This window comes from Phaseolus vulgaris, chromosome 11 (assembly GCF_051622355.1).
Source record: "Phaseolus vulgaris cultivar YP4 chromosome 11, ASM5162235v1, whole genome shotgun sequence".
NCBI lineage: Eukaryota > Viridiplantae > Streptophyta > Magnoliopsida > Fabales > Fabaceae > Phaseolus > Phaseolus vulgaris.
In genome coordinates, this window is record NC_143508.1 from 47,124,424 (window position 1) to 47,151,000 (window position 26,577).

The 26,577-nt window shown below is 32.7% G+C and overlaps 2 protein-coding genes across 15 annotated transcripts in view; both read right to left on the reverse strand.

Annotated features, from left to right (window-relative positions):
* Window positions 1–1,524: 1,524 nt before the first annotated feature.
* Window positions 1,525–5,594, reverse strand: LOC137824092 (LIM domain protein). The gene is made up of 3 exons (XM_068629550.2): window positions 3,256–5,594; window positions 2,943–3,134; window positions 1,525–2,461 (listed from the first exon to the last, which is right to left on the reverse strand). Exons 1-3 carry the CDS (start codon window positions 5,394–5,396, stop codon window positions 1,891–1,893), a joined length of 2,904 nt encoding a protein of 967 aa, XP_068485651.2. The 5' UTR covers window positions 5,397–5,594; the 3' UTR covers window positions 1,525–1,890.
* A 3,424-nt stretch (window positions 5,595–9,018) lies between these two features.
* Window positions 9,019–26,577, reverse strand: part of LOC137829461 (ARM repeat superfamily protein) — a 38,908-nt gene continuing 21,349 nt past the window's right edge. For 3 of the 14 annotated variants that reach the window (XM_068636266.2, XM_090297089.1, XM_090297090.1), the window contains 13 exons: window positions 24,014–24,196; window positions 22,064–22,315; window positions 19,153–19,248; window positions 18,952–19,046; window positions 18,791–18,854; window positions 18,618–18,705; window positions 18,439–18,512; window positions 16,314–16,538; window positions 16,142–16,215; window positions 13,129–13,235; window positions 10,885–11,003; window positions 9,864–9,941; window positions 9,019–9,401 (listed from right to left, as the gene is read on the reverse strand). In XM_068636266.2, the coding sequence (XP_068492367.2) occupies window positions 9,204–9,401; window positions 9,864–9,941; window positions 10,885–11,003; window positions 13,129–13,235; window positions 16,142–16,215; window positions 16,314–16,538; window positions 18,439–18,512; window positions 18,618–18,705; window positions 18,791–18,854; window positions 18,952–19,046; window positions 19,153–19,248; window positions 22,064–22,315; window positions 24,014–24,196 (1,653 nt within the window). In that variant the 3' untranslated portion in view covers window positions 9,019–9,203. Of the gene's footprint in view, window positions 9,402–9,863; window positions 9,942–10,884; window positions 11,004–12,346; window positions 12,617–13,128; window positions 13,236–16,141; window positions 16,235–16,313; window positions 16,539–18,438; window positions 18,513–18,617; window positions 18,706–18,790; window positions 18,855–18,951; window positions 19,047–19,152; window positions 19,937–22,063; window positions 22,316–24,013; window positions 24,197–26,577 lie in introns of those variants that run through there. The other 11 variants (XR_016517229.1, XR_016517228.1, XR_016517230.1 and 8 more) reach the window with 11 other exon arrangements.

The following is a 26,577-nucleotide window of genomic DNA, read 5'->3' on the forward strand; positions in this document are numbered from 1 at the left end:
TAAAAATATATTTATATATTTATAATAATAATCTAGATTTTGATTTATTAATGAGAATACAAAATTTATTTAAATATTTAAATTCTAATAAGGATTAAAATGTTATTAGTGGAGATATTTTTTATTTTTCTAATTAACATTATTATGTTCTTCATTTTTACATAATTTCAAAATTACAAATAAATTAACATTACAAACAAATTAACATGTCTTTATCTCTTTCCGAATCAAATGTAATAACTTTATATTATATATTTTGACAACTAGTTAATATTTATGTTATGTTCTAAATATCTATTTTCTTTTTAAAATATATTATTTTTTTATTGATAATAATGGAAATCATTATTAAAAATAATTTTATATATTTATATTTGTATAGCATAACATAATTTATATTAAGCAAGAGATTTCTAAGATCTTTTCAACGAGCTAGGAATGATAGAGATCTATTCTCCACACCACACTTGAGGGAGAGTGTAGAACACATGAACTTCTTTCCTTGTTAGATTATTTCAGTTTCATTTATAAAACAATCCCTGAAATTTAGTTTCATTTTTTAACTATAATTATCACAGTAACAGTATATCTGTACTCATAATCAACATGGGCATATGTTAAAGAATTGAAACCAAAAATGACATGCTCATCAAAAAGCAAATTCCAGAAACCATATACATCATCATATCCATTTATTAGTAGCTAACGAATAAACAATTCATCTATCTATGCCAAAAAGATTACCTGAAGGGCATCAAGGCAGATGATCAAGAAACTCAATTGCATTGAATATTCAAATGAGGTAGAAAGAACACCAGACTTCTTTCAGCCTCAATATAACCTGAAGGAAAGCCAACAATTGAAAACATGAAGCTAAACCACTGAAACAGTAACCTGAAAATGGAAAATGAACAACCCAACAAGTGATGTACTGTGGCTAAACATGCAATCTATACAAATCACTTAGTGACTTATTGCACATATTGTTGTTGATCAATATCCAAAAGCAAAGCAAATGATTCTTTGTCAAAGAATGTTAATAGAGGATACAATCAAAGGAACATAAATTATATATGGTTACAACTTTTATGAAAATCAAAATATTTTCGTATGTTAGGGTGGGTGTAAAGATCGCTAGCTTTCAAATTTTCATTCCAACTCCATTTAAAAGGAAAAGTTGCAACTTGTGATTTCATCAGCAACAGTCTGAATCTAACAGACTAAAAGAACAGAAACATGTAATTTGTATTTCTAACAGAAAAAAATAAGAGAATTATAGAACGGTAATAACCACCCACAGAGCAAGGCATTCACTGCGAAGAAATTATCTACCCAAGTCAAAGCTAAAAAAAGAGAACATTGAGAATTCTTTGAGTGAAGACTAATTTCTCTTGTGTACGAATGAATGATAAATTCACTTATTTATATACACGGCATCAGACGGCAATGAGAAACAGTATTTTTACCACACAAAGACAAACAAGCGGGATCACTCCACTTTGATGCCAACTTGAAAATGAACAGTGAGAAAAAATCTTAAGTGATTGATTTATCCTTCAGCTCATTCATGTATATATATGTAGAAGTTCTTACATCAGATCAGAAGTTAATCTCAACAAAGGCTATGCCTAGTAACAGGTAGATACAATAAAAAAAAAAGCCTTTTATCAGAGGGATGTACAGACAAATTGACCTATTCTAACAATAAGAACCATATTGATGCGAATATATTGATTGTGTTAGTTACAAGAACACTGGGAAAGCAAAATTTAACTCCAACTCCAGTCATTTACTTTCCATCCTTCTTTTTCAAAGGCTGAAGATCCTGTTATTCTGTTTTGCAGAGAAGCATATACAGTTTTTCTATGGAAAAAGCCCGGTTTACTCAAATCAAAGATCATCCTTGAACAATGCCTTAGAAACTGAGCCATATGGTTTACTTCCATCAGCCAGACCATGGTCATGATCAGAACCCTGTGCCCTTGAGTTTGAATGCTTATTTACTGTCATTGGGGTCTCACATACAGTCCCATAATTTCCCCTTTCTCGTTCCTTCCTTTTTCGCACCCTTTGAAGCAGATCTGTCTTGGATTTCACACTCTTCTGCGTTGGTGCCCTCACTCTTCGTAAAACAGGCATCGAACTTGTAAAAGATGACAATCTTAGAGCTCTCACTCTCTTCTCTTTAGCTTCAATTAGTTTTCTATCACGGTCATCTACGATCCTTGGCAATCTTCCACTGACATCCTTTTGCAACTGAAAGGGCTCATTTTCTGCTGAAGTAGGTTCATTACTGACATCATTTTCAAATACCACATCTCTGTATGCTTTTCTGTTCAAGGATTTGTTGCTGTCCTCACTGTTGAGTAAACTATTTGGTGTTTCATCTTCATCGGCAAACAGCATCAGGTCCATTTTGGAGTATATTTTCTGAACCACATCTTCAAGAGTGAGTGCATACCTGCATTTTGGGGATTTCACTTTCATAAATCAACAATCTTTCAATATTTCATGCAATGTGAATTTAATTTCTTTAGAGGAAAAAGGGATAAATGAATAGAAACTCATAACAAGGGTTTCTTATTTCAGGTTTGGAGTCTGAACAAATAAAAGTGGGGATGAGAGCAAAAGGAATTTTGCAACAACTCAGAAAAGGTTGTGTTATATCCATACAGAAGTAATGCTTTAGGGAAACCATTTTCAAACCCATCACTTTTTTTGTTAAATTTTCAACTTCATCTCTGGTACTTAGCATATTGGCAAGCAAGCATAAAAATGTTATATGTAAGTACAATTGCAAGAAATGAAAATAAATTGAGTTATTGTTCATATTCTAAATAGAAGCCACTAACTCCACAAAATTCCATAATTTGTGTAAAAGCACGTTATTTTCGGAAGATATATCAATCTAAAACATCTCAGTGACTTGTATAAACTTGTACCTGTCTTTTATTAACTTTGTCACATAATTTTCAAGAGTCCAATCACCAAAGAATCCCACTTCCATGTGACACTGAATGTTCTCTAAAAGCAGGCATATTTGTTTTACAAACTTCTGTTTGCAGGAATCTTCAACTTCATTTCCAACCTCTGATTGTAAAATCTCCGTTCGAAATAAAATCTGCAGTTCATATCTAATGTTCACTAAGGAAAAAGCCAAAATCAAGAAACACATGTTGCTACAATTACAGCTGATTAGAATAATAAAAAAAAAATTGCATCACATAAATTATGAGAAACTTAATTGAAGGATACTCTCTAACTACATGCTCTGCAATAGGTGTGGTAGGTCCAGAATCAAATGTCTGAGACTGAGATAATGGATTTTGGCTTTTATGCTCAGCGGCTATCTCCTTCGGCTCCCTTAATAGAAGCTTTATTAGCTCAGATGCAATCATTCCTCCACTAGTATCATGATCTTTCAAAGGAAACTGACCCTGAGAAACAGTTTCTTTATCAACCTTCTGACATAGCCAGTATATACAAGAATTTACTAGTCGCTCTGCCAAAGCCCCCATGTCTACGACTTTTGATTCAATTCCCCGTTTGATCCTATCAGCAAGATTACTGAAAAATGTTTCAGATGTTTCTGACCTAAAGTCTAACACAGCATCCTCCTGTATTTGCAAAGCCTCTGGCTCCGGATTAATTTCAGCTGAAGCAAATGAGGACAGTGGTGGTTCATCATTTTGAGGCAAGTCATTCAACTTACCGCTACCCAGTTCCGCTACTATCGAATTTGGCTTGAGCTTTTCTGACAAAGTTATATCAGAACAGCTAGATTTCTTCATCTGTTTCATCCAGCATTTCAAAAATTTCAACTTTTTAGACTTGTTAGCTTCTATGGCACAATAAACATCAAGCAAATCAGTCTCTAACGGTTCTAACACTGACTTGCAGAATGAGCTCCACGTGAGGTCTCGAAGTGTATTCAAATTTATCCTCTTCTTACTCAGAGGACACTCAACGGCCACATCACTCTTCTTACCCCGAGAACTCAACAACTCCTCATTAAATTTGAAATCAGATTTGCAAACAACATGATCCACCATCTTTACATATTGCCCAATATTTGCTTCACCAAAACCACTAGCCCCATGTGGATCCCCCAACACAGTCAAGAGACCAGCAAGCACAGTAAAAGGTCTCAGAATACCAATACATGACTCACCCTTGCCATTAGAAACAGCCACCAACGCCCAACAATCTTCTTTAAACAGAAAACTCAGCACCATCTCCCAAATGGGCACTTGTTTTCGCCGCCACTCACAACCAAACTCAGCAGCAACAAGCTCAAGAACCCTATCAGCAAAAAAATCATTCAAACCCACCTTCTCTTTCTTCTTCATTCCCCTGAAATCCTCCCGCACTAGAACCGAATCAGACAACCGGTCCTCCGTCCAAACAAACCCATCACACTTCCGCACAACCTTAACCTCCAATTTCACACCTCCACCCAAACACATCTTCCAAAAACCCTCGCTCCTTTCATCCCCTCCACCTAAAATATTCAAATTGCCCTTCACATCAACAAACTCAAGATCACAACAATCATACTCAATGGGACTCTCATTCACATCCAAGATCGAAAGCCTCAACTGCCCTCTAACGCCAACACCCCTAGAACAACAACTCAACGAAACCCCAATCAAGGGATAAACCAGCCCAAACGGAACAAGCCCAGAACCAAGAAGAAGCGAATCCAGCGAGCAAAAGCCCCAGCCGAGCCCCCGAACCGCAGTCCGAAGCAAAGAAGAAGCTTCTCTAGCCCCATCCTCATCGCTAGGGGAGTTTGTCTCAATATTTTCTCCCCCAACGCTAATCCAAGTACAGTGAATTCCCCTGGAGGTGAATGAGCGAGCAACATTGGCAAAGAAGGAAGAGACAGTGTGACAGAAGGAATTGGCATCATGGGAAAGAAGAGCAGGATCGGCGTTGAGGAAAGAGGCGAGGGAAGTGAATGAAGTGAAAGAGGGGGAGAAAAGGAGGAGCAAATTGGGAGGGACGATGTGGGGGGAAGGATGGTCCCAGGAGTGGTCGTGGAGGAGTTGCGAGAGGGAGTGAGCGAGGTGGAGGGCGTTGGGGGCGGCGGAGTGAGGGTGGAGAGCGGAGGGAGGGAGGGAGGAGAGGGCGTGGGAGAGCCGTGGGAGGGCGGAGGAAGGGAGGTCGAAGGAGAGAGAGGGGTTTGGTAGGAAAGGTTGAAGCTTTGAGAAGGAGAGAAGAGGGGAGAGAGAAGAGAAGAAGAATTTGAAGGCAAAGAGGGAAGAAGAAAGAGGAGGAAAAGAGTGTAGGGTTTCCAGAAACGAAACTAACTGTTTTCTCCGGTAGGGATCCTCCACACTCCAAACGTCGATCAGAAGAATGATGCGGCGGCTGTCGGAGTAAAACCGCTTCATTAGATCTGTGTCACTGGTTTCTCTTCTCTAACATCAATTCCAACTATAATATATACTTACTTTTCTTCACTCTCATCTCATGCCCAAACACACACAACACTGTGTACCTTAAATAAATACCAAAAAATATTCTTTTTTCATTCATAGTATCTAAAACAAGACATTAATAATTTATTGTAAATAGTTATAACAATGCATGAATAACATGATTCAATACTTATTAATTAAATAGTTAAAGAAATCAAATTTTATCCAAAAAAAAAAATATGTGATAAAAAAGTAACTTGTAAAAATAAAGGAAAAATAAAAGTTAGAGAATCTGATTCTGGGTTATTGTTGTTGTTGTAAGAGAGCAGACAAAATAGTAAATTTAACAGGATTTGTATTTGGAGGGAAATTTGGATTTGGAGAAAATTTTGGTGGCGGGAAAAAAGATAGAGAAGGTCAACTTCTACCATAAATAAATTGAGGAAAGAGGGACCATGTTCTAGAAAACTACAATTGTGTTAGTGGAAGTATAACAGTTCAACAGGGCATTTATGTGTCTGTATTTTTATCATATTATTAGATTTTATTTTCTAGTAACTTTTTGTTATTTTATATATTTTGTAATACATGATTTTATATTATTTATTTGTTTTTATGTTAGTTTGTTTAGATTTGAAATATTATTTAAAAGATTTAAATTTAGAATTAAAAAAATGAAATTATCAATTAAGACAAAAAAAATGGGATTTAAGATAGTATAGAACTTGAAAGTTATAAAAAAACAATGAAATGTAAATATTGAGACAAAAATTAAACCTTTAGTTTAAAAAAATAAAACATAAGAAAATAAATAAAGTGATGATTATATTGAAAAGTAAGATGTTTACACCTAAAAGGAAGTAATATCTAATTATACAATAAGAAAATAATTATATTTATAAAATAGTAGCTTCAAAATCAATAAAATAATGACATTTTGGTAAGAGCTGCTTATATTTATTTTATTATCTGAGATAAAGAACCAAAAGGTCCAACATTATCCTTTTTATAATGCAAATATATAGTAAATGCAATGCGAAAATATAATGTTATTATGTTATTCTTTTAATATCCAATTGTTAGATGCGGACAAATTTGTGCATAATAACCTAATGAATAAGACCACATATTTTGACACAATATAAATTATAATAGTCATGATAAAGAAAGATTATGTGATTAAAGAAATCAAAAAACCTTAACTAATGAGACAAAAAAGAAAGTTTCATCACATAATAATAATAATAATCAAAGAGGATGATCCTGCACAAGTACAAATAGAGTATAAGAATAAAATTATTTCAAAGTCATCAAGATATTCTAAATGGTGTAGTTATTGTCCATAACATTAAAAAATCTATATGGGAATGTGGTAATGTAATTCAAGTGGTTAGTGGTGTGTTATTCTACGAAGAATGAATGTCTCTAACTTTTGTCAGAGAAGAATAATCAATCTAATCATAAAATTATCTATTAGATAAAGAGTTAAAATTATTTTCTTTTAATAAATTCTCCATTTAAAAAAATTCTCTGTCAGTAACATAGTCAACTTTGAAAAGACTATTTGCTCTGTACAACTATGTACTTTAGACAGATTCAAGTAAAGACACATTGTTCAATAAAAGATAAGTACATTCAACTATTATGACATTGCACAAAATTAAAAGGATCTCTGTGGAACATGTGGTATTGCAATTCAAGTGGTTAGTGATGTGTGTTATTCTGTGTTGTAAGAAATGTCTGTTATTTTTGTCTGCCAAGAATGACCAATATTTCAAGCACAAATCACATAAAATTATACATTGGATAAAGAGCTAAAACTTTTTTTTTCAACAAATTCTCTGACACTAAGAGTGTCAACTTTGAAAAGACTATTTGTTTTGTACAATTGTCACTTTAGACAAATTCAAATTGAAACACATTGTTCAAGAAAAGATAAGTACATCCAACTAGTATGACATTACATAAAAAAAGAAAAAAAATATTTAATGTTGCACGGAGTGCATTTAATGCGTCATTCACAACCAAGCTCATCACAAGCAAAAATAATTAAATTTGATCATTCAAATTAATAAATTCAGATATTCCTGATAAAATCTTTTATTGAATAATATGACAATCAATCTCAATATATTTGATTTTATAATGAAATATTGAATTTGAGCTAATATGAAGAATAATCTAATTGTCACATATAAGTGTAATTCGAGTGACCTTGTTAAATTTCAATTATTTAAGTAATTGTTTAAGTCAAAGAAGCTAACAAGTAATTAAGATCATAACTCTATATTATGTTTTTTCACCATCACAACATTTTGTTTCCTACTCTTCCAAGAGATCAAATTATCTCTAATGGAGATACAATATTTGAAAGTGGATCTCCTATCAGATGGAGATCCTGCCCAGTCAACATAACATCTAAATAACATACAAATTTAACATGATTATTGTGTTCATATAATAAACATTTTTCATAACAATCTTGAATGTACTTTAATATACAGATGATCACATTCTAATAATTTGCACATGAAGAATTAAGAAATTGACTAAATTGATTCACCAAACTGACTATAAAGGAAATTTCAATATTAATAACTTAATATAGTTCAATTTCCAATTAATCTTTTGTTCTCGAAATCTGACAAAAACTCCTCCCTTAGGCAAGAGTTTAATACTAGGATCCTTGGATGTGTAACTGAATTTCAATTCATTAACTCAAAATTTTCCAAAATATCCAATGCATACCTTTAAAAGATAACAATTTCTTTATTAAATTGTGTTACCTCATTCTTCAAGAAGTATCAGTTTGTCAAGGTCTTTAGATAAAAGTAGTGACAAATGTGTTGTTTTACTTATAAAATGTCATGATTATCATTGCTTATGAGTACAATAAATAATATATATATATATATATATATATATATTGCTAAATTAATATATATATATATATATATATATTCAACAATGACCTTATGACCGACTTCACTACAATTCATACCAAATTTTCGTACAAACTTCATTAAGAAAAATATTTTTGAGATTTAATTCATAGAAAATTGTCATTGAAGGACAACATGACTTTGAATAATAAGAGAGGATTGAACATGAAAATAAGGCACTATACTCTTTAAAGATGTCACGTGTTTGACTGTGTCTTGTGCCTGGACATCATCCTGATAAATTTTTTTTATCATGTAAGAGTAACATAAAGATATAATGGTATGGTGTACAAGATCTTTAAAATTCTAAAGGGTTTTAAGTCAATTAAATTTCATTTCAAATTATAATAAATTAAATTTTAAAAAATCTATTAATTCATTTTAATTAGTTAAAAATCTGATCGATTTAAAAAAAATCAATTTAACAATCCATTAACACATTTTTAACGAAGAGACATTCAATTCATCTACAAAAATAATTTTTTTAAATTATAAAAATATTCTTTAAAGAAAAAAAGTAGTAAAACAAATTAAAACGTATATTTTGAATGGTACTTAATTATCATTTTTCAAAACAGATGTAGTAATAAAAGTCTAGAACATTTAAAAGATATTTATTTTATGCTCAAAATCATGATTTATATGCTTGGGTATGATAATTTTCTCATAAATTATATAGAAATTTGAGAGAATTTCACAAAATGGTTACAAATGCCAAAAATATGCATTAAAAACCGATCATATTATGATACATCAAGAGAGTGCCTTAAATAAATTATTCTCTACAGGACTGGTAGTTCGCTCCCATATTTTCCAACATTGCCATTTTACAGCTCCTTCACACATTGTTCTTCAATTTCTCAAACTTCTCAGCTATTGCATCCTGTTGTTTTTCTCTGTATAATTCAATCAGTGACTGTAACGCACTACATATCATTACTCTCTTTCTGTCTGCAATGCTCTTATCTTGAACATCATGCATGCCCTCACCGGATGAGCATAATCCCTTGAACCAATCTTCAAGAATCAAGGCTTTCTATTACACAAATGAAGCAGAAGGAAAATCGATTAGTCAAATTTCCATCAAAGATGATTAGAAAAGACAGGATTATAATCTGCAAGAAATTACAACATTAAAAAAAAAAGGCAGGCATCACCTTTAGTCCAGAACACAAACATATACAAGATGATTATTAGGATATACTACAAAAGTTCTTCGGTCTAGTTTTATTTTTAAACTACACAACATTTTACTTTTTCTCATATTTCAAGTATAGGCTGCCCTATCTCATTTCCATCACAAATCTCCCAAACCATTTATTGGAAGAAGCCATTTGTTTTGGTTGTATATTATACTTTTTGGTTGTTAATAAATCGAGAGACAGAATTACTTTCTTCAAACTGTTATCATTTATTGTTCTTGGACAATAGCTACTGAAAAAGTAATTCCCTCTGCATGTGCTTAACTATATTTTTTCATTCACGATAAAATACTTACCATCACAAGAAAATCTTTCAGCTGTTGATCATTTGAGCTTGAGGTAAAGCTTAGAACGTGTAACATTGTCAAGGTAAGCTGCATCCAGAACATGGTTAGTTCAGTTAAGTAATGACAGAAGCAGCAGAGCAAGAAAGCAATGTCACAACTCCCTAATTAAATAACAAAGTTAAAATAATAAGAATACCTCGTAAGTTCATTCAAATTTTAAACTTTAAATATAGTACTCTTGGTTTTGAAATCAAAGATATTAGTCTGATCTGATATAGTAATATCTCATCTCTTATGAAATTATAATAGCTTGATTACAGAACTAGGGTGTTCAAAATGTTGAACAGAAATAAATTGTCAAAAATCTAAAGTAAACTAAAATAATAATTCACTCGAACTAAACTTAACATAAAAAATTATTTGGACAACTTAAATTGAACTATACCCTAAAGTAATAATTACAAAGAAATCTATAAAATCTTCCAACAACACACTTGCAATAATAATAAAGTTCTACTGTAGCTTATCAAAATATTTTCTCCTGAGTGAACAATATTAATACGTATATCTAAAAGAGTGAACCGCAACTAAGACGACAATGAGAGAAAAGATTAAACTGCTTGAGAGAAAAGATATTTTAGAATTGATCCAATAAAACAGTACATAGGTATCCATATATAGAGAACTCATACCCTAAAGTAATAATTACAAAGAGATCTATAAAATCTTCCAACAACACACTTGCAATAATTATAAAATCCTATTGTAGCTTATCAAAATATTTTCTCCTGAGTGAACAATAATAATACGTATATAATCTAGAAAATCGTAATTATAATAGATTTTTGCCTTATTCATAATAGATAACATAATAGTTTAGAGATTGAGAGATTTCTAGAAAAAAAGAGCAATTCTATTAATTGATAATGAAATAAAACAAGGTTTGTAAATTTACACAGTTTCATGCCTATTTCACTTACCAATCCAAATGATTAATTCCATGTGTGATTGATGAATAAGAAGTAGTTACCTGCTTTTTTAATGAAACCCGGTACTTGAAATTTGATGGCCCTGAAATTTGGTCCTCATCCATATTCTCCAGTAGATGCTCAACAGATTGCACAATCTTTGAGAATGATTGGCCATAATCTGCAAAAACCAAAAACAAGTTATATTCAGATGAAGCTATGAACAGAAAATTGTTTGAATGAAGGAAAAGTTATTTGTACAAAACAATTTACACCAAAATAAGTAATAAGGTAAATGAAAATAAAGGAAAATACAATGTTGCAAAGCAAATTAGTTTACTTTTGAACTCAAATGGTTAAATGAGCCAGTAGTTGATTTGATGAATACTAATAGACAGGTTCAATTACTTCAAAAAGCTAAGGTTTCAGATTTCAAAAACAAATAACACTTGGCAGATTCCAGTAGAAATTCCTGGCAATAATATCATATTACACATCAGATACTCAGTATAGTACACCTTTGAGGTTTTAGGAGTAAATGTTAGTCATATGAAGGAAATCTTGTGTCTCAAGAAGAACAAAGGAACATGATATATATAGAATGTACATTGCTCACATAGAGATTGGTATAGTAAAATGCATTTAACACTCCTCCTCAAGCTAGTACATATAAATCATATGCACCAAGCTTGTTATAAATATAATCAATTCTAGGACCTAGTAGTGATTTGGTGAAAGTGGCTTCCCCTAACTTGTAGAAGTTTAGCATTGGGATCCATATGTGTGTCAAGGGGTTTGGAATTCATTAGTCCAGTCTCCTCCAAAATATCCAATACGTACTTCCTCTGAGATATTACAATTCCATTTTCTAGTTGTGCTACCTCAGATCCCAAGAACTATCATAGTTTGCAAATTTTTTTTGTCTAAAAATGATGACAAAGGTGATTTTATCAGTAAAATGCTATGGTGATTGCTACATTTAAGAACAATGTCAACAACATACATTACCAGGTAGAAATACCCAACCTTGAATGATGATAAAACACAAAATGATCAAACTCACTGAGTCATACCAATTTGTTGGACTATTGTACTTAATATACCAAACCATGCCTTAGGAGATTGTTTAATACCATATAAAGATCTATGGAGATGACATAAACTACAAGAAAACCCCTTGAGCAACAAAACCAGGAGGTTGTTCTATATAATTTCCTCCAGCAAATCACCATGTAGGAAGAGAATTTTGACATCCAACTAATAGAGGGGCAACGTTCTAGAGTAGCCATGGCTAAAAATAATTTGATGGAGGTCATCTTGGCAGCCAGAGAGAAGATGTCACCATAATCTAACCTGAAGAAGATCTGAATATAAACTTTGGTGACTATTCGAGCTTTGAGTCAACCGCTAGTGCTATTAGAGACAACTTTGACTATACAGATCCATCAACAACCAATAAAAGATTTTTCGGGACGCAAAATAACAAAATATAAGTACAATTGTCCTTAAAAGCACATAGTTCACCAAGCTTGGCTTGTCTTCAACTAGGGTGGGCTGAGGCATCGCTCGTTGTTCTAGGAATTGACCAGTAGGGTGAGCTAAGGTATCACCTATTGTTTTAGGAAATCACTGGGTGACAAGTGGGCTTTCTAGACAAGACACATGCACTCATGTTGATACTAGTGGTGGCAACTCTGTTGATGATGCACATGTCGGTGTTGTGATTGCCAAAACGAGGCACACCTTTCTAGCCCACCACTAACTTCTGATGATGGCAAACAACGAAGATGGTGGCTGTTAACAAGGCAACAAAAATAGGGCTCAGGACCTCTGATATCAGCTTGGATTATGTCAAGAAATAAAGAATTATTTTATTTATAACAATCATACCAATTACATTCTCATCATTTCTATTTGTAATAATCAAATCCTTAAAATAAGGAAATAAAAATATGTTGAAATGAGTAGGATGTTCTAAAGATAATTTTTCTAAATTACTACGGAGATATTGAGAATATTTTTATCCTAATAATTTGCTATTTACAACATAAGCTTTTCTCTGTTTTGTAATGTTTAGTCTGTTTATAGTTTTGAAACAGCTTTCTTTATGTAGTGCTCCTCTTTCACGGGCTTTTGTATTTCTTTAATAATGAATTACATTTCTTGTCAATTTCAATAGCATCTACTCTAGCTTTACAAGCCTTTTCAGATGCTGATTGGGCATCTGAAGTTGATGATGGAAAGAGCACTTCAGGAGCAGGTATATTTTTGGTCTGAACCCAAATCATTATAAGAAAAACAGTTACCTAGCACTGACACTGGCACAGCCAATGCTGCTGCAGCTTGTATCCTTATTTTAAAATTTGATGAATCATGTAGTAGCTGCAGAAGTGTACCAAACACCACTGGAGACCTGAAAAATGGAAGCATAAGGCATTGCTCAGTAGTTTACATTTCAGTGTTCCAGAAGTAACAAGTTGCAAAAAGATATCTTCAAGAATAGAGCCTGTGAAAAACAGGACTACCAAAAACAAGGCAACAAATATCATTTATCTAATGAAACTGAAACACATTGAACTAAAGTACCTCTTTCTTAATACGACACTAAAGGATAATACCATGGTAGTTAGAATCTTATGATTCGTACAATACGAATCGCGATTTGATTCAAAACAGGACCTTATCAATTCAAATCGGGTCCTGAATCGTTTTTGGGCATGAATCGGACCATGAATCACGTGAATCGTGGATTCTCGATTCTATTTCCGATTCAGTTCCGATATTTTCGAATCAATCATATTCTGGAAAATTCGAAAAAGGAAACGAAAGATAGTGAAAATCCGAAAAAAAAAAGATGGTGAAAATTCGAAAAAGGAGATGAAAGATTTAATTTTTTCCAAAAATCTCAAAAAACTTAATAAAAGGAACAAAAAGGACAGTCACAGAGGCCTTGAATTTGCCTATAAAAGTCAAGAACGCAGTGGGGAAGAATGCAGTGGGGAGAATAGAAAAGTCATGATTTTAACTTCATATTTTGATTTTTGATTTAAAAATATATCATATTTTATCTATTATGTATCTTACGATTCATAATAAGATTCGATTCACGATTCAAAAAAATCGAAAATCGAAAAACGATTCACGATTCGAATCTCGATTCTATAACCATGGATAATACTAGAAATGTAATGCCTTGTATAATTCAGAAACAACCAATCTATCCTTTGTTCCAATTTATGAAAGGGAATGTTTCATCCTCATATTAAATGAAAGCATAGCACAAAATATACAAGTTATTGGACATGAAAAATATGAATCCAACTGAAGACAGTTCCACAAACTTTAAGTCATGAGTGAAATACTCCTACAAATAAATTTGCCTATTTAGACAATTATACCTTTAATACTTTCCCACAAAATGGAGGGTATATGTCATATGCACCAAGATTGTTACAAATAAGTGTACACAAGATCCCTTGAGAGATTTATGAAGACATGCCAGTTGGCCAATGAAGCTAACAAAGTCAGTGGTGATTTCTCCTAACCATTTTTTTCTCACAAAATGACTCTATACGTATTTAGATCACTCATTAGAACACTATAGTATGTGGTGAGATACTATTGGATTTTATTATATATGAATTCTTCAAAGATAGGTTTAATCTACATTTTCATAGGTTTACGCTTCGAGTGGGATTTGGTATAGTCCCCCAACTATTTTGTATCTTCTACTTCCTCTCATATAACTAAATCTTTTCTTAAGTTGGTAGCAAAGCTCCCGTCATGGGGACTCTAGTTTTGTATCTTATTCTTTATCACCTTAGCTATGTTTTTTTTAGGGTTGCTTGAAGTGCATCCATCTTCCTCTTTTTTTTGTTTGTGTTGCCTGGAGTCCTCCCAAGCTGTGTTCTCACTGGATTTTAGCATGCATTGTCATCATCACCATTGCCTCAAATCTAGTATTCCACGAGAGGAAGAAATATATTGAGATAAGTTGTCCTTTTTTACGCAATTTTTATTTATTTGAGACATACTACTTAGTTTGTTAACTCTAATCAGCATTGGTATATCTTCACCAAATCTTTGAGGGACCCAAGAATTGCTTATACTTGTAACAAGCTCAGTACATGTCATTTATATGAAACAACTTGAGGGAGGCTGATTCTCCCTGCACCAAATCAATTCAGATCTGCACCTAACACATGCACATGAAAAGTCCCGTTTGCCCTTACTGATTTAAAACACTACCTAGGGTTCATTGAGGCACACCAGTGAGCATGGAGACGATGGAGAGAAGGAGTTGTCGACGGAGAAGAAGTGTGTATTGGAGAAGGCAGTGTTCGTGGGTTGTGATAGGCAATGCTCATCAGAGAAGAAGGTGAGATTTTCGTGAAACTGGTGACTTCCAGATCTGTATATCCGGAAATGTTTTTTCTAATCTAGATAGGGAAATCCGGAGGTTTCCTGGATGGTGTTGTCCGGATGCTTAAAGAATTGATTGCTTCCAGAGTTGGATATCCGTAACTGTTCCAAATATGGAAATCCAGAAAGCATTGGTGTTTAGGATGCATAAATCCGGAAGTCAGTGTGTGTGTTTGTGTTTTTCATTTGATGCCATTTTTTGAAAATAAAGATGACAAGGGAACTTTCGGGTTTAAATTTTATGTTGGGTGCATGTTAGAATTGATATGGTGCAGGGAGAATTAGCCCTTGAGGGAGTGTTAGAAGTATTTTTCTATGAGTCTAGGCCCATATGTGTTTAATATTGTTGTGTGTGCATATATATATGTAAATATATATAATATTCTTGTGTTGTGCTCAAGACACACAAGGATTCCATCATTGACTCCATATCTTTATCACTAATGTTGCATGGGACCACCAATTAGGACTATAGTATTTTTTATTTAAATCTTAATTTATTAAAGTTTTATTTTTCATTTCCTTAGTGAAGCTCTCATTTCAGATAACTCTTTAATTAAGATATTTTAGATAAGATCCCTTTAAGGGAATCTCTTTGTTTTTATTTTATTAATTAGGATCGTTTAGGAATTTCTTTATTTTTATTTAACCAATTAGGATAATTGTTGGGGATCTATGTAGCCTCTTTAAAGGGCAGACCATGAGAAATAATTTCAGAAAAACTGTTGAATTAGGAGGGGCCAGTTATGGAGGACAAAATGAGTCTTTCTAGTCAAGGTCTGATACAAATTATTTCGTATAAGCTACCAATTGCATGCAGTAACTAGGGGAAGAATAAATATATGTAATGTATTGTACATGATAAACATAAGAAGCATGTGCTTCATTTTAACATACCACTCCATATCTTGCAGCCTTAATGTCTCGTTGAGGAACAGGTTGCCAAGAGCATGACAAACATTCCACTGGACCTAGTAAGAGAGATTCCATCTTCAAGAGGGATAGAGTGCATTGATACCAAGAAACCAAAATATTCAGATAATAACGAGACAATATAAGATTATGGTACCTTAACGTTCCCCGTAGATATGGAAGCAATAAATGCATGAACTATTCTCTCTAACCTATTCAAATCTTGTAAACAATGCTGTTGACAAGCCATTACATTTTTAGTATTGAGAAATGCTTCATTCATGTGGTTATGATGGTCCATTCGTGTGTCTTGAAATTTTGATGTTGAACATTTTAAGATTCTCGAAATATACCCGAGAGCCCTAACAGCATTAGATTTAACCTGGTAATTGAAAAAAGAAAAAAATAAATAAAAGAATCCAGAAACACATGTGCAAATCAGAGGCAAATAATCAATATACAATTTACCTAAATCCTATAGAATGGTTTCCCCGTTAGATATTGAAGATAACTTGGATTACAGTAATTAGGCAATTTATGTGAACTAGAAATTCTAGGATTTATAGCAATAGAGTATATTATCCATGGGTTGGAAACATTTTGAATTGCATAATTTGGAAATCTATTACTGATTATACAATCCAAAATTCTATTCCGGATTATGCAATTCAAAATTAAAGTGTGTTTTAGATTACAAATCTATAACATATTCAAAATTATACAATCTGAAATATGTTTCTGGATTACGCAATCCTATGTTTCCAGATTGCATATTCTGGAAATACATTTCAGATAGTACAATTCAAAATACATTTTTAGATAATAGAATACAAAAATGCATTCCAAATTACGTCATCCAAATATGCATTTCGGGTTACATAATTCAAATTGAAAATCCAGAATACATCTCCGGATTAAGCAATTCAAAATATATTTCTAGAAATACATTGTGAATTGTGCAATCGAGAACATGTTTCCAAATTCAAAAATACAATCTGGAATATGTTTCTGGATTACACAATCCTATGTTTCCAGATCGCATATTCTGGAAATACATTTCAGATTGTACAATCCAAAATACATTTTTGGATAATAGAATTCAAAATATGCATTCCAAATAGAGGAACATTTGTATTTTAACATTAGAGATTGTGTAGTTTTTCAATGAGATGTCTATTCTTCCTCTTGGCAATGACATTTTGTTGTGGGTGTGTGAGGACAAGTGATGTAAAATACACTATTTAGCTTTGTCACTTCGGAAGACTTTAATTATGTTTAGAAATTGGTTCTTAATCCCATTAAAAGGCATAAATATGGACAAAAGTTCAGATCTGTCTTATTAAATAAACCTAAGTACAACGTGAGAACTTATCACTAAAGGTTACAAATCATCTAAAACCAAACAATGTGACATGTCTAGGTCCCCAAATATCTGAATGAATGGTAGAGAAGCAGAGTCATTAAAGATAACATCTTCGGAAATGCACATTTACCCGTAGGAGAGAGACATTTGTACTCTGTTAGATGGAGAATAGCTAAGAAACACGCTCATGAGATCGAAAATCAAATTTGTGTTTGTTCTAAAGCCTAACACTAGAAAACAAGCTCAACCAAATGGTCTTTAAGAATTGAAAATCAGGAGAAGCCTAATAGTATAAAACTGCATTATCTTTCTAATATCAAGTTTGTTAAGAGGTTGTGAGAAGTCTATTAATAAAATAGACAACAGTGGTGAAGGCATCATCCCACATAATTAGAGGAAGAGAAGCATAGCTATGTAAGACCAAGATCAACATGTTTGTGTTTCTTTTCATCAACACCATTTTGATCATGAGTATGAGAACAAATAATCTTGTTTTGAATTCCCATAAGCAAGAATATTAAGGCAAGGATATGAACTCATCAACCCAATCAATTTGAAAGCTTTTTAAAGGAAATTTAAACTGAAGTTTAGTCATAGACTTTGTAGAGTGAAAACATTAATAAAGAAATCAGACTTTTTTTTGAGAAAGAAAAGAAAAAAAGACGTAAAATAAAAGTTGATAAAACAATTATAACCAACTTAATACAACACTAACAATGGTAAATAGGCAATTTTTGGGGATTTATATAACTGTAGCAATTAGGCAATTATTTTCTCCATAACTATTCATATAATAATACACTATGTTGAGTACATTGACACAAATTCAATCATGTCTCTAGTTACTCCCTTCAAAAATGACATTTTTTCAATAAAGAAATTCAAATTTAAAGAAATACAAAACATAAATAAAAGATACCTTGTCTCCATCCTTAGTAAGATGCAAAGCACATTCACTCAACAATACAATCAGCTGGGGATTGGAGATTGAACCTACATAAAAAGGTAGCAAATAAGGAGATTACAAAAAGAACATTGAAATTTTGTCTTGACACCAAATGGTTGATCATTCAATCAAGGACATCAAATCAAGCTCACCCATCTGCTGTCCAAATGGGGGGATTCTTTCAGAGTGACAAATAGCATCACATATATTTGCCAATGCCCATGAAGCTGTTATCCTAACCTGCTTTACGGAAAACAACGGATTACTAATTAATTAAAAAAAGTATGTAGGAAAGTGTAGACTCAGAAATTGAAGCCGAACTTACTGAGATAAGTGCATCTCGAGTGTTGATCTCAACAGCATGGATAAACTTCTCAAGTACCTCTGCACTACAGAGATTATTGAACTTTTTAGATTTTCTCTATTGAATCAGATATATGTTTCAAAAAGAAATCATAATATTCACAGTACAAGTTTTAGTATAACCTCTGACACACTTGTGGAAAACATGAAATGATACCAATGGCTCGACAAGCAGAAGATCTCACTGATGGCACATTATCACGTACAGCAGCATGTACCTACAAAATTTTAGCTAGTTAGTAAATTCATTTCAGCAGCATGGTAATCTATTCGATACAATACTCCAATCAGATAGCGTTGAGAATGATTTCTATAAATACTTACTAAAGACGACAATATAAAGTCCTGTTTCTCCTTAGTGAAACACATGAACACAGAAGAAGTCATACCCGCAAAACATGTAACTGATGCAGCTCTCACCTTTAAAGGAAAAGCAGAAACAGGTACACTGTTAAGAAAATCACATATTTGAAAAACACAAGCACAAAATAGTATATATGCATATTAAAACAAACTTCTACCACTTCCAAAGCCTATGGCTCGTCATAGAAATACTCTGTCCACCCTAAGGCTCTATACAACTTTCCATACTCCCATTTGTCCTATTACTCTCCTTCTTTCCATACTAAGCTGTAAAAACTACCTTACAAAAGTATTCTTAGTTATTGTGTTTAAACCTCCTTCTATAATAAACCTGCAATCCTGTCTTATGTAAACATTCTTAGTTATTGTCTTTTGTCTATCAATACTTCCCTCCTCAGAATTAACCTTGCCCTTTAGGTTAAAATTAAGAAATTGATTTGAATAGTAGATAAATTTTTCAACGTGGATTCCTCATATGTTTTTCCCTTCCATTGAACTAACACATGTTATACTGGTGCAGCATCTTTAGTGATTGTACGTCTTCCCTGAATGTAAGCTAGGATGAACACTTTTGTAGTTCCTTGCAATTCTAGAGGTAGAGCAACATCCACCAAATGATCCCCGATGGCTTTCTTATGTTGAGATACGTGGAACATGGGATGAATCCGAGCTTGCTCTGATAATTCTAATTAGAAAGTCACTTCTCCGAATTGCTTAAGAACAAAATATGGTCCACAGTAACGTGCTGAAAGTTTGGGATGAAGCTTATTAGACATAGAACTTTGTCTGTGGCAAAATTTATCGACACACACAATCACCCAGTTTGATCTTGGAAGTGTGAAAAAATGTATAGTAATAAGTTATGGAATTACTTTTCTTGTCAACACACACAAGCACCCAGTTTGATCTTGGAAGTGTGAAAAAATGTATAGTAATAAGCAATAATTATGGAATTACCTTTATTGATCTAAATGAGAAACAATACATTGTTACATTGGTATTTAAAGGAAAAACAAAATCCTAATAAAGAAAATAAATCTCCGGAAAATAAAGGAAATAAATCTGTCTGCATAAAGACTCTAAAGCTGGAGCATATCTACTAAATAAACTCCTAATCCCTCAATCCCTTAACTTTTGGGATTTCTTAAAAAAAATCTATAGTTATTATCCAATCAATCTATATTTATTGTACAGTAAATGTGCAATATTTACACCCATATTTCAACACCCCCCTAACAAGTTGAGGAAGAAGTGCACTCCATTCCCAGCTTGGTTATGAGATTATGGAAGTATGAGGTATTGAGTCCTTGTGTCAGCACATTCGCCACCTGTTGCTTGGAAGAATGTATGACATGCATACTAAACCTTCTTCTAATTTTTCCTTAATGAAGTGTCTATCTATTTTAGTATGTTTTGTTTTGTCATGCTGAATGGGATTATGTGCAATGTCTATTGCTAACTTATTATCACAATAGAGCCTCATGGGTCCCTACAAATTAATCTTCAACTCACCTAAGGTCCTTTTTAGCCATAATTTTCACACTTTGTTTCTGACAAACAAATGAGACGAGTTTTTTTAAATGAAAAAGTTGAAAACATGATTAGAGGTCACAAATTCCTTTACTTGGTAGCAAATCCAAAGATTCTAGCTTATTGTCTGACAGACAAAAATAGAGAATTATCCGATAATCTTCATAGTTGACACTTCTTTTGGTCTATGTACACAAGATGATTATTGCAGAAAATGATGAAGGTGAAAAACAAATGTGAAAGGAGGAGTTAGCAGCTCGACAAAACTTCGTCAAAATAAATGTTTGCTATTTAAAGTGTTTTTGATAGTCAACTTGAAGTTGCATCTTACATTCTTGATAAAACACTACTCTTAAAAAAACTCACCCGACAATGCATTTGTCCAGCATTAAACTTCTTTTGTCACATTTATCAAACGTTTAGCAAAAACTTCTCAAAAGTTTTAAATGCACAATTCAACCCTTCCTTCTTGTGTATTTCACCTGTTTTTACAATATTATATGGAGGATTTTTGGGTGTGTAAAAGACTACAATGTAATATAAAAACATTCATAACTGGTTTAGATTTATATCAATGTAAGATTGGTGGGCTTGTCCAAGATAGGCAATGCTAGAGACATGATAAAAACCATTCATGTGTCTTCACCTAACAACTTAACCTTTCAGCTATTTTGAACACCATAAGCCAATCATGTTCTCCATGATAAGAAATATTTTGAAACATGATCTCAACAATTAGCATGTGATGTGAATGCAGCTCGTTTCCTTTTGACATGATGGACATTAACCCAAAAGAATTAGAGGTAGTCGTTGGCCTGAAGTAGGCTGGCCTTCTGATGTTGTCGCAGATCCAAATATGAATGAGGGGTTGAGAGTGTCGCAGAGGAAATGGAGAAAAATGGTGATTATTGGGGGCAGTTGGTTATCATTATCACTTGTGAATCTTATGGAATGGAAGGCGTATATTTAGTAAGGTAGCAGAGGTGAAGCAGAGAAGACAATTAATTTTGTGTATGGTAAATAGAAATTTAAAGGTCAGTCTGTCTCTAAGAGGTCTACTTTTCGCTGATTAACAATACCAGTGGCTTGCTTCTCTCTCCTTTTATTCTCCATTTTTGTTTCTGTTATGCAACATCTGACTTTGTATAGATCTAGCCAATTTGTGAATGAAACTACTAATACGTTCTCATAATATTCAATTTAGAGAGAAAGAAAGGTAATTTAAAAAATGAAAAGATTCAAGATATCTGAACAAGATCACTGATTCAAGTTAGCAAACAAGACTCAATTATTTAGTATAAAAAAAACAAAAAACTATTACATAAGAAATGAAAATTCTCACCATTGCTGAAGAGTGACACAAGGTAAGAGGCATATGCTTCTCAATTGCCTCACACCATTGTTGAATTCCTGAATCACTAGCGTCAAAGTTTACAATAACATCATCTTTTCCCTCCACATCATACGATGGAGCAGATGACACTTTCTTCATTCTAATGCAATCAGATGCAAAAGGAATATCCATTAATTTATCATCTGAAAGATCTTCTGTTCCTTGAAATCCAGAGACTGCCCGAAGACTCTCATCTAGAACCTTAAAATATTAAAATAAATTCTCATTATTTCAAATAGATACAAGAAATCATGTCTCTAAAATGATATCAATTCAAGTCAAAATAATATTTAAAATAAGAATGGCAAAAATTTAGATAAAGGCAATAGTTCCTCAGGTGCTTTTGCTGTTCTCCAATCAGAATTGGATTTTCAAATAATTATATGATAAAGGTCAGTACTATAGGTGACCATAGGTTATCATGGCAAAACTTCAATCCTAATTGGAGAATGGCACCAAAACACGCAAGGAATTCCATCTAAGTTTCGTCAAAATAAAACTTAGATGAAAAGTATATACAAGTAATAGTACAAGAAACACGAAATCATGCCACAAGAAAAATGTAATGGTGTTAATAGAATATCCTAAAATAAAAAAAATAAAAATAAAAGTATATAAAAGCTCACTGGAAGCAAGTTCATGCTCACAACATTAAGTGAGAAACATATCAAATTGAGAGAATTAGGATTTGAGAGAACACGAAACCTATTTTAATTTGAAATGGAACAAACAACATTGAAAAGAGAAGTTGAATAATGTTCAAAGAATTGCATTTAAGTGTTGACAATTAATAAAAAAGTCAAAAAAGGAAATTTGACACTTTTCTATGCAAATGAAAAGAATATAAAAGTGCTAGGACGAGACACAATTGACACCATGTCACAAGAAAAAATGTAATGGTATTAATAAAAGCACTTCTAACTAAAAACAAAAGAACCAAAAATAAAATCACATCAGAAGCAAGTTTATGCCCTCAACAACAAATGAGAAACATATCAAATAGGTTTTGGGTGAAAAAGACAAAATTATTTTAATTTCAAATTGAATAAAAATAGTTGGAAAGAAATGCCCATTAATGTTCAGGGGATAGATACCATTAACACAAACTCAATTAGCATCACAGTTTTTCCACCTTAGCTGCCTCAACTCAACTGTGATACCGACTACGAAAATATTAGCCCAGCATGTGAAAATTGGCATACCATAGCCAAATTAGATGACAATGGTTCCAAAAATCAGCTGGACCTTACTAACTCGGTCCACATCTATTGACAGTGTTTAGGACAGGCAGGGAGTAGATTGGGCATCTTTTATTTTCACATGTGCAACACCAAAAAGGTTATTCCTTGGTCTACTAGGTGAATTATTTTTCATCCAACACTTTATCCCTTGTTTTGTGCTTCTCCATAAGCACTTTTATAATCAAACAATGAACAATTTAATGCTGGCTAGTCCATTAGTTTCAGGTAAATCAAACAGACCAAATGAACAATAGAACTAATATAACAGACTATAGAAAGAACATAAGGTTTGTTTGTTTAACTTTCTCCATAAGCCCTTCTACAAGAACAAAATAAGAAGAAAAAAGTGAAATATGTTTCTCAATGAACTAAGAATAGATGCATTAGTGAAAAATCTAAATTTGGAGAAGTTAAACAAAAGAGCCTCTACAAGTTAGTTTATGCATAAGCTACTTGTAGCTTATAAAAATCTCCATTCATTTTTTCTTCTTATTTTCTTTTCGCAGAAGTCTCTATGGCGAAAGGAATGCAAAGACACCAACTAACTTCAACGCATACAACACATGCATTTTCAAACTCTAATTGACTTCTGATTCTACACCAATAAATCTAACAGAAAGGGGATTAAGATCAGTTCAGGGAAAAGAAAAGTTGCTACCTTAATAGCAGCGATAGTAACTTTTTCATTAATAAATGTAGTAGGGCTACCAACATGTTCACTTGATTGCCTGGAAGGAGCTTCTACGCAAGCAGTGCTAATGAAGTGATACACAATAGCAGAAACTTGTTCCCAACAAGCAGTCACTATGTTAGGATAATTGTGGAATGCAGATTTAAGTGCCTGTAGAAAGTAGAAAGTTAATCTGAATACATCAATAAACTGGCATAGAAGCACTCACCAACTTACTATTTAAACATCAATAGAAAAATACATGTCCATCAATAACTACTACTTTTAAATTTGAAAACAGCTTGATGTTTAAAACATCTATGAAACTGTCGATGACAAAATAAGAAAGGCAAGATACCATTAATCTTTCAGAATCAAGCTCCAAGTTAACACCAATACTATCCTTAATCTTCAATTTGCAGTAAGTCATTAAATTTCACTAAACTTTGGCAGAAAAAAAAATTATACAAAGCTGACAGTAACAATATTTTAATACAATCGCAAGACTTTATGTTGGAACACAAGATACTATTTTATTACCTTGAGTTTTTGTTTGTACAGTTGTTGTAGTATGAGATATTTATTTCCTCGTTTCAATTTTGTACAAATTTTTTCAAAATTATTTCATTTTATTAGTTTCAGTTATTCCTATAGTTTGAACCAGTGTAGTTAAAAAACGGATGGCAGATTTCTTACTGGCTGCTGTTTTATCCCCATTACCTGGTGAGTTTTGCATGGTGGGCAATGGCAATAATTTTCATGTAGTAGTCATTGCAGAAATACTAGAAGATGTGAATTTACTACAAGTTTTATTAGTCAATTTATGCATGGCCCAGATGTAGTGCATCTATAGGCCACTCACCTTGTTGCAACCACTAGGAACAAGATTTTTATATAAAAGAAACAGAATTCATGAAGCTTTACTCCGATGCTAACTAAGCAAGGTCTACGACTACAATAGAAGGTCCACTACATGATATTGGACAATTCTTGAAGAGTCATCCCCACACCTATCGAAATTGAAGAAAATGGTTCCTAACCTTGGCAATCTTCAAGTCCTAGAGTGTGAGTCATGTCAACAGAGGAAACATGTTAGATCTCCCTTTCCAAAAGGATCCGAAACAAAATATAACGTTATCTCTTCAATAATTCATTTTGACATTTGGGGTCCTCGTCGACTCACATCTTTTAGATTTTCGTATTTTGTGATTTTTATTGACAAACATTCTCAATGAACTTGGGTTTATTTAAGGAAAGATTGATCTAAATTGTTTTTTTGTTCTTTCTTTAATGAAATCAAAAATCAATTTGGCAAGGTTATCAAAGTTTTGAGGAATGATAATGCTAAAGAATATTTTTCTTCCAACTTTCATACTTTTTTTAAGTTCACATCGTACAAGTCCACCAGCCCTCACACACCTTAGCAAAATGGTATAATAGAACCTAGACCTGATAAGTTATGTTCAATATCAAAACATTCCTTCAAATAGAATTATGCAATGTTTCATGGAGAACACTTAATGCAACCCTCAAGTCTACAAGGATATACGCACACAAAGAATGAAGGACTTCTCTTTGTCTCTCAACGACCAACTAAGAATTTGCAAAGACTCTTACATAAATCTTTATTTACAGAAGATATCTTGGAAGAGTAAAGTTGAAGAACTAATGATCTTATGAACAACTATAAAGTTGAAATCTTAAGCTTAATCTAGCTCGTTGATAGAACATTGTTGTGTTCTTTGACTATCTAGAAGTGAACTTATCTTGCACTGAAGTGACTACGGTCCAAACAATACCCTGTCTTTGTTAGGAGTGGTTGGAATCCAAGCAATACTCAATTTTAGCAAGGAGTGGCTGCGGGCGAAATAATACTCAGTCTTTGAGTGATTGCTTTCCAAAAAATATTGGGTTGTATGTATAGTCAAGAGTGGTTTGAGATTCAAAGAATACTTGCTCTGTATTTGCACTGATAGTCTACCCAATGAAACTTCATCAAGAATTAGACGTAGTTCTGGTTAACACATGATCAAGTATAAAAAATCAAGCTTGTTTATGATAATAAATCTATCATTAACATTGTTCACAATACAAGCAAGTTTGGCAAAACAAAGCACAAAGATTGACTATTGCATTACAAAGAAGTTGATCAATGACCTTATAGCAACAACATATATCCATTATAGTTTCAATCGACAAGTATATCAACCAAGTGATAGCTAAACATTTCTAACATCTTTCCAACGAGGCAAGAATGATATATATATATATATATGTATATATATAATATATATATATATATATATATATAATATATGTATATATATATATATATATTCCCCAAACTTGAGGGAGAGAGTAGAAACACATGAATTTCATTCTTTGTTACATTATTTCAGTTCTATTTGAAAAAAAAACCCTGGAAATATAGTTTCTTTTTTTAACTATAATTGTCTTAGTAATAGTATAAGTTGTAAATTTTATAATTAGTTGCCTCCCTATACATATCATTTATACTTGGACTCATTATCAACATGGATTTTGGTTAAATA

Bases quoted from the DNA above. Each gene is read 5' to 3' on its own strand.
- LOC137824092 (XM_068629550.2), bottom strand. From the start codon at position 5,396: ATGAAGCGGTTTTACTCCGACAGCCGCCGCATCATTCTTCTGATCGAC. The intron at 3,135-3,255 runs GTATCCTTCAAT...AGTGAACATTAG, and splicing joins GCAGAGCATGTAGTTAGAGA to ATATGAACTGCAGATTTTAT. The intron at 2,462-2,942 runs GTACAAGTTTAT...CCCAAAATGCAG, and splicing joins ACAAAGTTAATAAAAGACAG to GTATGCACTCACTCTTGAAG.